We start from the raw sequence: 14,544 nt of genomic DNA, 5'->3' as shown, positions 1-14,544 counted from the left end.
CAGCATTTTGCTGCCACAAACTACTCACAGTTGTATTTACAGTACTGAACCTGAACTGCATTTACCACAACTTTTCCCTTGCTAAATTGCTTTTCCTGTCCTACCAGGAATCAAACTGGGAGAAGAGAGGGGTAGAAAAGAAGGGAGACAAGAATGCAATTGGTTGTGTTCAAAGATATATAAGTTAAATGTAACTACAGAAATATTAACTACTGGAAGGCTCTCAAGGGATTTTATGCCAGCATAGCTCACAGCACTACTCCATATATAGGAACTCAAGGCAAATGAGAAAAGCCACCCATAGCCATGTGAAAAGCTTGCATCCGAGCTCAAAATTGAGCTATGCTCTACTGTATTTTTCTTTCATGGCTACAAGATTGAAACTGCTACTTGTCTTTTGAAGAAAAGCAAAAAGCCCTTTGTTCTTCTTTCACCCTGCCCAACTGAGCCATTCAGCTGGTGATTCAGCCAAATGCTCCCACATATGGCAAATACAGTGAAAAATAGAATGGATTTTCTGGGTCACTTGAGTCCAGTCCCTTATCCTGTGATGTTACCAGGCCATAAAGAGGCTGTTTGTCAGGATGTTGGCATATGCTTTCAAAGAATTGCAATAGTTTTAAACAAACTGCTTCTGTGGACAGAAGCTGTAGACTTTCCTGCATTAAAGATTAGGGACCTTTTGAAAATTTCCAGTGTGTGGCTTGCTGATAGTCAGAATACATGTATGTTGTTCTGGTGCCACAAGTGCCCTTTATCTGAAGCAGCAGCCCACCTCTTCCTCCCTCCTGCTTTCCTCTCTCCTTTCACAGTATTTATTCCCTTAGTATATTTATGGAGAGCAACCTGCTCCCCTCTGAATGCACATTGAGCCTTTTCTTATATGAAACACAGTTTTCTCGCTGTACCAATCCCTCACTGCACATGTTCTTGTTAGAACCCCTGCTCTTGACACAAGCAATCACAGCTGTACATGGTGAAATGAAATAAGTAGTGGTTGCAGTGTAAAACACTAGCAGCTACTGGGAATAGCTCACACAATAACATTCTGTGATCCTATTTACCTTCCTTGAAGGCTCAACAACACTGATTGCTCATACTCATCCCATGTTCTGCTCGAATTCTTCTTTTGTTTTCCTTGACTGTTTCCAGCTTAAGCACTTCTCGTTTGTAGCAAAAATTCTTGTTACTGGCCCTTCAGGTCACAATCTTGTACTCTGTGCTATTAAATTTCATTCCATTTCTATTACTCTGGTCCCCAAGGTCAGTAGATCTTTTCTGAATGATATCCAGTCACCCTCCCTATTGGCAGCTCAGGTCATCAGATTTCATTAGTGCATTCCTACATTTTTATCTTAAAGGTGCCACTTCAGTTTGAAGTAAGGCACATAGGTGCTGGTGTTTGCAGAGGCCTTGATTATATCACACAGAGAATTTGAAGTTTTAGTAAAGTCTCTATTTAACACAGCTCTGATTGAAACAGAACAGCGGTGGGAGGTAATAATTTGCCCATCCTTGCCTCATTGGCTCATGGCAGTTCTCATGTAAGAACTCTCACTCTTGTTCACTTCTAGTGTGTGATAGGGTTTGAGATTTGAACTGCATACATTTATTGCACACAGAAGGATGTTCTCATGGGTTTTAACTTTAGGTCCAGTTAAATAACATGCTTTTCAATTATCTTCAGTAAGAGGTCCTAATAAAAACAGGTAAATCTTGAGATCAGACAGTTATCTCTTACAATGATTGCAGAGGTCGCTTTTCAGTACAATGAGTGAGATTATTCTCCATTACCCTTTGTCCCAGATTTACCCACTGGACCCACATAAATGGAAAGGTGGGGGAAGTTTAATTTGAACGAGTAGGCACTTTTGGTTTCTGCACCCCAAACCTAGAGAAGTTCTATTTCCTTTCTAAGTGACAAGTTTTTCATTGTTTTTGAACCCAGAGTAATCAAATCTTGGGATTTTTTCAGTCTGGTAATGAGGTGGAGTTGCATGATCCCTTTTCACTACCATTACATACACGCTCAATCGTAGAATAAACTCAGAGATGTATTATTGTTAAGGGCTAATAAAAAGGAAGGAGGTCCAACAATGATGTTTTGTTATCAGCTCAATTAATTTCAGATTTGTTTTATAAGCATGTTTGAATTAAGTTTAAAACTAAATACTTCCTGAAATTTAAAACAGGATCACAGAGATTCTGTCTAATCTGCTGAAGCAGTTATTGCTCTTTATTTGTGTTTTTCAGCTGAAGAGATGAAGACACCCAGTGAATCTAACAGTCCATCTTCATCTTCGTTGTCAGCACTGAGTGACTCTGCCAACAGCAAAGAAGATGCAGATATAACCCCAAAACCCAAGGGGGCAAACAACCTGCTAGTCATTTCTGTAGTGCCTGGTAGTCAGACCTCAGTGAACACTGAAGAGAAGTCAGAGAAAGGTAAAACACTGTTTAACAAATGCAAACTAATGCACCTTCTATGCAGTCAATCCTGCCACAATGTCAGCAATACTCTTATATTTTTCAGGTTTTGAATGTGTTTTCTGTAACTTTGTCTGCAAAACAAAAAATATGTTTGAGCGTCACCTGCAAATCCACCTGATCACACGAATGTTCGAGTGTGATGTGTGCCACAAGTTCATGAAGACCCCTGAACAATTACTGGAGCACAAGAAATGCCACACTGTCCCCACCGGTGGGCTCAAGTAAGGAAAGCAAGTACACAAACTTTTACTGTGTTAAGCATCTCTCATTCTGTGGGGAAAGGACAAAAAGAAGTCAGTCACAAAGGGTTGGTTAACGGATAATCCAGATCTGGGGCTTCCTTTTATTTAGTGACCCATGCCCTGTCCTTTAGGCTTGCATCATTAGAGCAGATTGGTAACCTGGCAGCAGGGTTAGCATCCACTGGTGTCTTGGGGCTGTAACAAACTATGGCCCTTTCCCTTTCCAAGTCAAAGAGGAGAGAGTATGTGATGGGCTCTACAGGGAATGGGGCAGTACACAGAGGTTTTGGCAGACTAAGGGGTTTTTTTCATCAGAGCAAAGGCAAGCACACAGCTCGGGCTCTGTTCTGCACCTGGCTCAGAAAAACTAAACCCCCATACAGTCTCTTCAACTAGGTATTAAGTTACAACCTCAAAGGTTATAACCTTTGTATACTCTAATGCAAAGTCATTTCTCTCCAGGAGTGAATAACTTTGATGCTTTTGGCTTTGGTTTGCATGTCCCAGAATAATCACTGTTGTACAAATTAATATGTAACGAGGAATGCAGTCTTTTAAGAAAAAAGCCCTTTTCTTTTGGCTATGCTGTAAGGTGTTTTGGTGCAGAGCAGTGTTCCTAGAGAATGACAGTGCCTTTATGTCAAAGTCAGACCCCTGAGGGAAGGAGTGACTGCTGGGGCCATATGCTTGCTCTCTGTGGGCAGGCGATGTGACGTTATGAAAGAGGCATGTCCCTGGTCTCTGTTTGCTCCAGCTGCTGTAGGAAAAAACGGCTGGGACCACTTCAAGCCCAGCTAGGGTTCAGCACAGGGCTCCCAGCTCCTGTGGATCTTGCTAAGCAGACTAATGTTTTCAGTGCACTGTAAGTGTGACGTGACAAGCGCACCACATTTAAGGTTAACACGTGCGGCTCGATCAGTTTGTGCTGCAGCTTTTGAAAACTGGGTCTGTTTGCCAGGCAGCGTCTGGTCTCCAGCTCAGTAGTTCCATAAGCTGGGATCTGTGGTCACTTGAGATGTGATGAGTGAATCTGGGAAGAAGACCAGATTGAGAAACAAGTAATGTGCCAGAACGACAGGATGTCTGTCCTGGACATACAGACCAGTTGTCTAATGCACATTTGGTTTAAGCTGCACAGAATCTGTTCTATTTACCAAGGAAAACCCATGACCTATGACTCAAGTCTTCCTGACAGAATGTGCTTTTTAGTCTACATAAATTATTCCTGCCCAAGTCAAGTAATAATTAGGTATCTTGAAAGCTGCACCTAAGAAAAAGCTCTGGTTTATTTTTTTTTAAGGCATCCAGAAGAGCCTGAAGAGATCTAAGTAGATTGTATTTTTCTGTCTCCTGTTTGCTGTGGGGGAAGAGAAAAAACATGATTCTTCCAGCTCCAGGTCAAAATCTGAGATTCTGATCCAGAGAGCACCCAGCCCAGGAGAGGTATGTGTGCATAGACAGCCAAGTCCTCTGTTGCAATAGAGCTAATCACAGTAGAAGCCTCAATGCCAGGCTCCCTCTCTGGATCAGAGTACTTGATGTGCATCAGGAAGTGTCCAGATGTTGTGGTATTGGTTTGTCCTCTTGTATTGCTCACTTTCATCAGAAGGTTCTTGATTAGTGTGTAGATTAATATTAAACCTGTACATGCAACATGTTGTAGCAAGGAAAACAGACATGGGGAGAAAGGATCTCAGCTTACAAATTATCCAAAATGCTAGAACACAATTAGCAGAGCTGCGAAACAGTGAGTGTGGATCTGTGACAACTGGGGACACCTGTAAGACAGAAACCAGGCGCCTTAATTGTATCTTTTTATCTAGCCCTGCTCTTTTAGCTCACCAGTTCAGTCTGGAAGGCTGTGTGCTGGTTTAACAGAGCAGAGAGCCCTGGCAGGTAGCTGTCCTCACCAGCTTCTCTCAGCTACGTAAAGCAGCAGCGGGTGTGTTTGGGGTTTGGTGGTGTTCAAGCTTGTTCAGTGTGCAGCTCGGGCTTCTTTCCAAGCTTACACAGTTCCCTCCTCTAGCCTTCTTGGCCCGTCCTGGTTCAGGAACTGGGCTGGAGCTCTTTGCCATGTCCACCCCAGGCTGAACGCTTGCTGCTGTGAGTAAGCACAACCCACATCCTGTTCCTACCCAGGAAAAATTTCTGCCATGGCAGAGGCGGCTGTAGGCAAACACTACCAAACACACACCTCTGTGAACGTGGCTAGTTCATCTCCCAGAAATGGGAAGCCCTACAAATCCTAACAGCCTGGCTTTCAGCTGCTCCTAGCAGGACACCCAGCAAGCTTATTGTTCAAGATCACATAAAAGGGAATTCCTAAGCTTTTGCTGCACTTGTGGTATTACAAGTTTATTCCATCTTTACTTAAACAGCTGCTTTCATACTCATCTGTAAACACTCACTTTAAACCACTTCTTAATGGAAAATGGCAAAACTGACTTCGTGCAAACACTAGGAATGTCGTTACAAAAAGTACCTGTGCATCAGTCACCCACTCTGCACTACACGGCCTACTTTGCAGAACCATCCCCATGAAGGTAAGCCAGAAGGTTAAAGGGATGCTCTTTCAGAGTGAATCAGTGTTTTCCTAGGAATGCGTGAGCTCTACTGCCATTAAGTTGGCAAAACTCCTCTAAGTAGAGATGTGTAGAGGCAAACAGTATTGGAAAGAGGCTTCACAGGGAGAACTAAGTACCTTTTTCTCCTCTTTGGTAGGTGAGAGAGGGGCTGAGTGACAGGGTGAAACCAGGAACACAGGTCTTCAAGCTGAGTGACTTCTCTCTTCTCTGTCCCTGCCTTTCCTTGCTGTGTTGCCAGGTGCCCATTCTGCATCTACTCCACAAACCGCCCCGCAGCGATGGAGTGCCACCTGAAGACTCACTACAAGATGGAGTACAAGTGTCGGATCTGCCAGACAGTGAAAGCAAATCAGCTGGAGCTGGAGATGCACATCCGGGAGCACCGCCTTGGCAACCATTACAAGTGTGACCAGTGTGGGTACCTGTCCAAGACGGCCAACAAGCTGATCGAGCACGTGCGTGTCCACACGGGCGAGCGCCCTTTTCACTGTGACCAGTGCAGCTACAGCTGCAAACGCAAAGACAATCTCAACTTGCACAAGAAACTGAAGCATGCTCCACGCCAGACTTTCAGCTGCGACGAGTGCCTGTTCAAGACTACCCACCCTTTTGTCTTCAGCCGCCATGTGAAGAAGCACCAGAACGGGGACTGCTCCGAAGAGGACAAGAAGGGCCAGTATTCCACCTCCAAGGAATCCAGTCCACTCCTACCAGTGAACAGCTCCAGGAACCTTCTGTCACCCCTCTCAGTTATGTCTGCCTCCCAGGCTCTGCAAACAGTTGCCATGTCAGCTGCACACGGCAGTAGGGCAGAGCCAAACTTGGCAGTGAAAGCCTTGGCCGTCAACGGCACCTCCCTGTGCTTTGATAAATACTGGAACTCAGAGTTTGCCCACCTTATTCCTTTAACAATGTTTTTCCCCAAAAACCACTACGATCTCACATTCCATCCACCCAGACCTCAGACTGCAGCAGGAGGTGCCTCTTCACCTAAACGCTCCTTCCTTGCCTACCTTGGACTAACAGAAAGGGCAGAAACTGTCTGAGGGCAGTTGCATTCTGTACCAAAAACACCCCAACAAACCCAGCAGGTATACATGGCTGCAAAATGTAGGCCGAAGAAGTAATGAACACTTGTACTATATCCTTAGTAAGGTTTAGCAAATGGCTCTGTGTGTATACTTATTGCATTGACATGAAAGCTGCTTTATTAAATCTCCAAGAGGTGACCTACTGCATACTTCTACCTTCAGAGGCATGTTCCCAGTACTCTTATCTAAGAAACTATTTTGTCTTGTTAAGCTGAAAAAGAGTGTCCTTAATGGCAATCAGCACTTGTAAGATTACATATTGATGCATTTTATTTTTGGGCTTTGTGTGCGTGCGGGTGCGTGAAAAGAGAGTCTGCCTGTAGTGTGCCATGACATTGCTTTTGCACATCCCTTGGATTGGCTTATTTAATTATTCTTCTTTTCCCCTTTTCACACACTCGCTCCCTCCCTTCCCTGTGTCTCCCCCTGAACTGCAAGTTGCAGAAGGAGTAATGTTTGGGTCGAGGGGGAGCCTGTGTATTATTTCTGTGCTGTTTGCAGCTTCCTTTAGTTGTTTGCTGCCTTGTACTCAGTTGTCACGGTTTGAGGATTTGGGGTAGAACTGATGAGTTAAAAATTGCTTTCAGCACTGCAGGATGAGAGTATGACAATGAAAGCCACGTGTATGTACACACACACACACACAGCAGGCCCAATTCTTAACTGCTACGCAGATGTAACAAACACCTGCATCTGGGTCATAGCATACATCTTTTGTTTTTAAAAGGGCATATAAATATTATATATATACTGTATTATGCAGTGGTTACCTTTTCGTTTGCAGGAACAACTTGTATAACTAGAATTCTATGGTGGAAAAAAAATCCAACATGGGGATTTAAAAAAGGGTATGGATAAATTCTGGGTATAAATACTCAGACTAAAAAAAAAAAAGGCAGTTTTGCACAGTGCTTTAGTCTTGCACTAGTTTGTTTCTCACTTGCAAAAAAAAAATAAATAAATTTGGGGCTGAAGGTAAGAAGATTGTTTATTTGAAAAGGTACCAGTAACTTCTTTGAAATATAAAGCTATAAAAAGATGCTTTTGGAACCATACAGTTCTCTTTTATACCCTCAGTATTTCAATTGTACTTGCAAATTTGACAGTCCTATTGCTACCCTCCATGTCATTAGTAATACTTTACTCCTTTTTGTTAATGGCAGATAGAGTGTACATTGCTAGGAAGCTAACTTTGTACTTATTTAACGCTCCTACTCGTGGTCATTAAAATGACATGTTATATTGTAGCACTTTATTGCAGGAAGAAGCGAATGCGGATTGGTTGTGTAACCTTCGTTAATCTCAAAATGCCAAGAGTGATCTTAATTTAAGAGAAGCTAACCGACTGTTAATTGATTTGTGTTTCTTAGACAACTTAATGTGCTGGAAGAAAGATTGGGATTAAAAACACTCTGCATTAAAATTGGAAGTATAAAATATGAAGCATTTCGAAATTATCATATGACATACAGGAATGCCTTCTTACTGAATTATTGGTTTCCATGGTGTCTCTTGGATTTGAATCTCACACTCTTTTACCAGGTATTAGAAATGTCTGACCTAGCTTTTGCCAGAGTCCCCTTGCTGTCCCTTGGCCAAGCCACTGTAGGAGGTGCCCTGAGTCACACCTATCGTGCTGTCTACCCACCCTCGTGCTGTCCTGAAGGAACTCCTTCTGCAGATTGTTGTGGGATGGGAGCATCCAACAGCCCTTGTTCATGACAGCAGCAGAGCAATGCTCCAGTTCAGGAAGGCATTTCTTGTCCACGATTGTTGTGGGATGGGGGCATCCAACAGCCCTTGTTCATGACAGCAGCACAGCAATGCTCCAGTTCAGGAAGGCATTTCTTGTCCACGATTGTTGTGGGATGGGAGCATCCAACAGCCCTTGTTCATGACAGCAGCACAGCAATGCTCCAGTTCAGGAAGGCATTTCTTGTCCACAAGGGCTCTCAGCCATATGCAAAACTAGAAACATAACTCAATCTTCATTAGTTCTTAAATGAAGCTTGTGTAGAAATACTTTTTTGGATGCAAAACATGCATCACTTAACCTGTTTGCAAGATTCCTACATCTGTTTTGTATTGAGATGGCCAAACATTCTCCGCTGTCATGACCAAATTCTTCCTGTCTGGGGAGGGTATCATAATCTGTGCACTCCCGTTAACATACTCTTTACAAGGGGGAAATATTGAAAATCATAGCAGGTTATAATTTGGAAATACTAATTACAGGACAGAGAAGCCTCACCATTTTGTTTACATTCCAGTGGACAGTTTTGGTTCTAACAAGCATGTGGCAGTTCTGTCTACACAGTAAAAAAAAGCCCATCTGCTCCAAAGTAAGTATAAACCTTTGTAAACAACCATGCTTTAGTTCACCATAACTCCTGGTAACACCTCCCCAGGAGCAGAGACAAAATAGAAAATGCTGTATTAGTAAATACTTAGAGCATAAAAAATTTAATATCTTGACAGCATGAAATCTGCAATCTGCATCCAGAAACTATACCAGTTCTGTAAAATACACTCCATGCGTGGATCTTCTGATCCCACCATAGAAAAGCAAACACTCACAAATCAAAAAAGCTTATTTTTCAAACCAACAGGTAAAGTACAGCTGTCCAGGAGGAAGAAGGAGGAATATTATTAGGACACTTTATATAAACTAAAAGGCAGTTTAAATAAGGCTGGAACTTCCAATAATGAGCTGTCAGTGTGTGACTGAGACGTGTTCACCAATGTTCCACTGTACCAGTATCTGACAAGGTAATGTTTAATGTACCTGGGAAATTTGTTTTAGCACTTTGGAAAGGATAAATTAATTGTTTCTGGCAAGTTATAGAAGTTTTCTCTGTAAGGAAAAGTGTGTTAGGAGGTTTTTATTTTTTTAAGGAAAAATTACACTATTTATCAGAGCTCATGCATATTAAAAAAATTTGTTTGCAGTTCAAGGCTAAAGAAAGGAATGTCCAGAGGTTCCCCCTACTGATTAATGACCAACAGTTCTGATAAATTCCCCACCATAAAGGTAATTTCATACTGGTTTTCACTATGCATTCTTTAAGAAAAGCTAGCATGTTTTTCCATTCAGTAATTCAGTTAAAGTTCTCAGCACTTTTTTCTTTCTTCTGTCTTTTTGGGGTTTTTTTAACTTGTATTATGTTCAAATATCATTCTGTCAAGGTTTGTGTACATTAATAAAAATTTGTATTGTATAAAGCTTTTTGCATTATAAGGCTGTACAGGGTCATTTTGACAGTAACTGGTATATTTCTTTGCATCTTATGTTGCATTGCCAATTTCTAGTGTATCCAGTTTGGAAGTACAATATACTCTAATTAAAAAGGTTGGCTATATTCTTGTTTCTTTTTGGTTTTCCTTCCTCTCTTTTTTTCACCTTAGGTATATTTACACATGATTTGGATGCAGGGAGAAAGGATTCTCCTACGAGACATCAAGAAGATATAAAGAAAAAAGGGAAAATGTTATCAATGACTGAAATTGAAAAATTTTTTATCAACACTGATGAAGAAATACAGGAAATATTCCTAGGATGGCTGTGGGACTTCACCCTGTGAGCTCTGTGCTTGTAGCAACATTCCAGGCCGATTCTACAAGAGGGATAATGCCTCTGATGGGCACTCTAATCAGTCATGCACTTCATACAAATCAGATCCTTAATCAGTAATTTGATGAACCTGGCCCTGTTTGGAGGTGCCTTCAGTGAAACTGGGAAAGCTCTTTCCTTAAAGAGGAGCTAGACAGTGAATAAAAGAACAGGGTACCCTAAAACACTGTAGTGAACATTTTTTTAATTGTAAAAATATCAAGTACTCAACAGCATTTTAGAAAAGCCTATTTTTTTACCAAAAATTAATTCAAGAATTAAAATGCATGGAACTAAACCCCTAAAAGCAGAGAGATTTCCAAGAAACAAAGGTATATTGACTCCACTGAACAAGAAAAGATACTCAGCTTCCTAAAAGGAAGTTAGACTATTTAAATACTAACCAAAGAAAAACATAACCTGGGTATTCATTAGATAAAACCTAGCCCAAGATAAATTAATGTTAACATTAAATACATGTGGATTGCCCTTTGCCCTTAGTTAGGGCAATGTTAAGATCTAAGCAACTGAAAAATTCTCATGGTTATTTCTATTGGGGTGTGGATACTAAATTTTAGGGCCTCTCCCAGTACCCTGTACATGGTGCTGTTAACAGCCTGGGTGTTGAAATCTACTGTTCCTCTTTTGTTGGTGACTACTTAGGTGAAGGAAAACTTTGACACAGGGTTGGTAAGTCATATTCAAGAAGAGGTGGTCAGTCTGTCTCTCTCCTCTTGCATTATATCTGCAACAGAAAATATACAGTGATACTCTATGTGGAGTTTTCTGCACTAGACATAAATAGATATCCCAGAAACAAAAAGGCAATCATGCAAATCGTGCCCAGAACAGCTATGACTGCCCCATCCCTGGATGTGTTGGTCAAGTTGGATGGGGCTCTGAGCAACCTGGTCTAGTGGAAGGTGTCTCTGTCCATGGCAGGGGGGTTGAAACTGGATGATATTTAAGGTCCCTTCCAACACAAACCATTCTATGAAGAAGTGGGTTAATTGTTTAAGTAAGTTCTAAATCACCAAAACTATACTGCAGAATTACTTAAGATAACTGGAAGGGGCCTGAATTAGATGGCTGAATTATGCTGACTGCCTAAGTAGTCAGTTAGCAGGTAAGTGCAAGCCTTGTTGTAGCTCCCAGCCCTTGAGTCTTATGATAAACTTTTGGGCTCAGGCCTAATCTTAACCAAAACATAAACCCTCCACCTGCAATCAGCCTCTCCAGCTTCATAATCTGACAGAAACCCCAGCCAGGGGTATTAGTGTCACATGCTGATACACCATAAAGAGCCACTGTCCTTTGCAGCAGGTGGCTGTAACATGGTTGTAGACTGCACAATTTTAATCAATTAACTTTCCCTAAGCTGTCTTTTCTGATACATATACCAATATACTTGTGTGATTACAGAAAACATCTCCAATTGGTGTACTGACTCTTTTCAGGAAAATAGTAAGTGCCCTGTTTTCATTCTGAATCTATGTCCATTTTTATTATGTCATACATGTTTAAAATTAACTTAAAATTAATATGTTTTTCAAGCAGAATTATTTCTTACAATCCTACATATGCCATAGTCATTACAAGGTCAGCAGAACAAGGCTTAAGGGAGACTTTGGGGGAAAAAACCCAAAACAATAAACCTACAATTTTTTGTAACACTTCACTGTAGAGAGGGATGGCATCATTTATGCAGAGCCATGTTTTAAGATACATGTTGTGTTAAAAGTACATCAGTTACACTCCTAACAGACAGACCATTATATCACCCACCATCATAACTGCTGCTAATTGGCCTCCTTGTTGACAAGTCTCAGCAGCAAGGTTAAGTACTGGCTGTAAAAGCAATCTCACCTCTTGCCCGAAGGTCAGAGCTCAGGCAGACCGTGCAGGAGCCTGCCTGGCCTCTTCCCTGCTATATATTTTCTGAGAGCTAATAAAACACCAGTGCAATCACTCCTACCCAGAGGTCTGCCAGCCTCTACGGTGTCTGCAGAGCTGCAGCAATTGGGATGTCATCTTCCCATCACAGAGGCACTTGAATAGTCTGCAAGGGAAAAGGCGTCATCTTTTGAACCAAAATTTCAGAAACTCCCAGAAAGGCAGTTAAAAAAAATCCCTGAAGTGGCAGCTAACCTTGAAAACATGGCAGCTGAAGCCTGAGTGTCCAGCAGGAGCCCTTGGAAAAGGGTTTAGTCAGTTTAGTGGCTGCTGCCCCGTGAAAGGTCTTCAAGGCCACTTAGTGGATTTGACCTAACAAATCCACTAAGTGCTTTTAAATATCTTGGTGAGGGGTTGCAGGGAGCAGCCTGCTGCCTGATTCCCCTGAAGAGACCACTGGCTGGAGCAGGGCACTGCTGGCATCAAGCTAGCTAGGATGAACTCAGACATCCCACGTGTCTTGGCAAACTCAGGCTGGGTTAACAGGTTACATCTGAACCAAAGACCAGAATTGTACTTGGCTGTTGGGCTCGTTGCAGAGCCCTTGGGAACATAACACTGTGTATCCTAGGAAGCCATCCAGTTGCCAGATAGCAGGCAAGACATCGGAAATCGAGCTCCTGGGCTTCCACATGTGCACAACAGCTGTCTCTGACCAACCTGGCAGATTTACATGTATGACTGACCATTTTAAAATAGAAAATAAAAAAGTAACAGAGCTGGAGCTGAGCAGTAGGAGGGGTAGGGAGACAGACCAACTGGAAATGTTTCCTTAAGTTAAAAAAAAAAAAGGAAAATAAAACAACTCCCCAAATAACCCAACACTGTACAGCAGAAGAGCACAAAGTGATAGTGTGTCACCTTTTTTGCAGCCTGTGTAAGCCTCTGCAGCCTATTTCCCTACTTTAAAATAGAAGAGTGCTTTCCATGCTAGGAGGTGGGTTTGTTTGTTTTGTTTTTAGTTTCATTTCCCTTCTCCTTAACCATGATTAAAATGCAACATATGGCACAACTCTGAAAAAAATCCCCACAAGCTCCCCATTTTTTTCCAATTTAGGCTACAGTAAAGAAAAAGGACTTCAAGTTCCTGTAGTATTCTCTGCTGTTTCCATTTAGTTCTGCTCTACTTTACTTTTCAGATCTCTACTTTCTATCACATACCTTTTTATTTCCAGCACTTCTCAGACAGCATTTTGCTGGAAGTGTAGATTTTGGATTTTTTACTCTTCTGGGAAGGTGCCTGTTTAAATAAAGAAGAGAAAAATGCCCTCTCGTTAAGCTCCTAAACCTTCATGCCAAGGTTTGCAGCACAGCCTAAAGTGACCAAAACCAAAAATAGGCCTCACTTTCTGGCTGGTCAAAAAAGCATCAAATACTTTCTTGATTCTCTCCCTGTTATTTAAAACTGGAACGTTCATTCACACGCCAGACTGAAGAATTTGTTTTTAACAGCTTTAACAGGAAGCCAGCTGGGAGGGTCAGAGCTAAAACTAATGTGCTCACACACAGTTGAGTAGGACTCTAGAACTGTAAATTGCATGAAGGAATAGGAGCATGTTTTCCCTGATTTGCTCTCACTGCCTCCTCAAGCACACTGCCACAAATCATCAGATGAGCCTGGTCTAGCCCCCTCTCAGGAAAGGCACCTCCACACCATCATACAGCTCACGCCCTGTAGTGCCATGCACACAGTTTGTCTGGGGACTGAGACCAAGTGTTCCTTGCGAAGAAAGCAAAAAGTCACTTGGCTTCCTTGTAGGACTAACTTCTCTAAAACTGTGTGAGTAGTATAATGCAGAATTTCTTGACAGAATCAGCAAAATAAATTATGACAAACCATACACACCTTGTAGTCCTCAGTTGCAGGGATCAACACTTTCCTGATATCTAGACTTTCAGCACACAGTGTACAATTGCATTCCAACACGGTTAGAAGCAGTAGTTGTTTTAGCAATAAAAATCACATAATCTTTTTTCCTGAAAATGAGGAAAAAAATTTAAATGGTATGAGACTATAGCTACAGATGAACAGTTGCAGGAGAGCTCCTTCCATTAGTACAGTTCTGAAATAATATGCATACATTGGTGGCTGTCACTCACTTAAAATATACCAGAATAGCTCTATTCACAGGTGTTACCAGAGCAATGCCCATTTGCACTGTGAATATCTAGTATGGAAGCATTAAGACTTCATGTTTTTATACTTATACTTTAGCTACCTATTTTTAATGGGACTGCATAGCTAGAACTTAATGAAAAGATCTAAATATAATGTCAATGTGATTTAAAAATATGCACTGCATCTTTTAGGTTGACATTTCAATTAAAAATAAATAAGATCCAGTTATATGATGGTACTGTGCTAAGATTGTATTTTTACCAGTCAAGTTTTATTCTTACTCAAAGTGACAGATTTCTCTAAAATAGACAAAGCCAGGAATTTCAGTCCTCCAGCCACTCAAAGCAGGAAAATATAATTAAGGGTGCATTTAAGCACTTCCGAAGATTGGGGTATGACATTTTATGGATAAATGTATTTCATAGAATCATTAAGGTTGGAAAAGACCTCCAAG

The 14,544-nt window shown here is 41.5% G+C and overlaps 1 protein-coding gene across 5 annotated transcripts in view; it reads left to right on the top strand.

Annotated features, from left to right (window-relative positions):
- Positions 1-9,761, top strand: part of ZNF827 (zinc finger protein 827) — a 104,098-nt gene extending 94,337 nt beyond the window's left edge. For 3 of the 5 annotated variants that reach the window (XM_071555628.1, XM_071555626.1, XM_071555627.1), the window contains 3 exons: positions 2,254-2,445; positions 2,534-2,711; positions 5,556-9,761. In XM_071555628.1, the coding sequence (XP_071411729.1) occupies positions 2,254-2,445; positions 2,534-2,711; positions 5,556-6,363 (1,178 nt within the window). In that variant the 3' untranslated portion in view covers positions 6,364-9,761. Of the gene's footprint in view, positions 1-2,253; positions 2,446-2,533; positions 2,721-4,032; positions 4,176-5,555 lie in introns of all 5 variants that reach the window. The other 2 variants (XR_011697857.1, XM_071555629.1) reach the window with 2 other exon arrangements.
- The last annotated feature ends 4,783 nt before the right edge of the window (positions 9,762-14,544 follow it).

This window comes from Pithys albifrons, chromosome 5 (genome assembly GCF_047495875.1).
Source record: "Pithys albifrons albifrons isolate INPA30051 chromosome 5, PitAlb_v1, whole genome shotgun sequence".
NCBI lineage: Eukaryota > Metazoa > Chordata > Aves > Passeriformes > Thamnophilidae > Pithys > Pithys albifrons.
The sequence above is the reverse complement of the archived record's forward strand: the minus strand, read 5'-3'. Positions and strand labels throughout refer to the sequence as shown.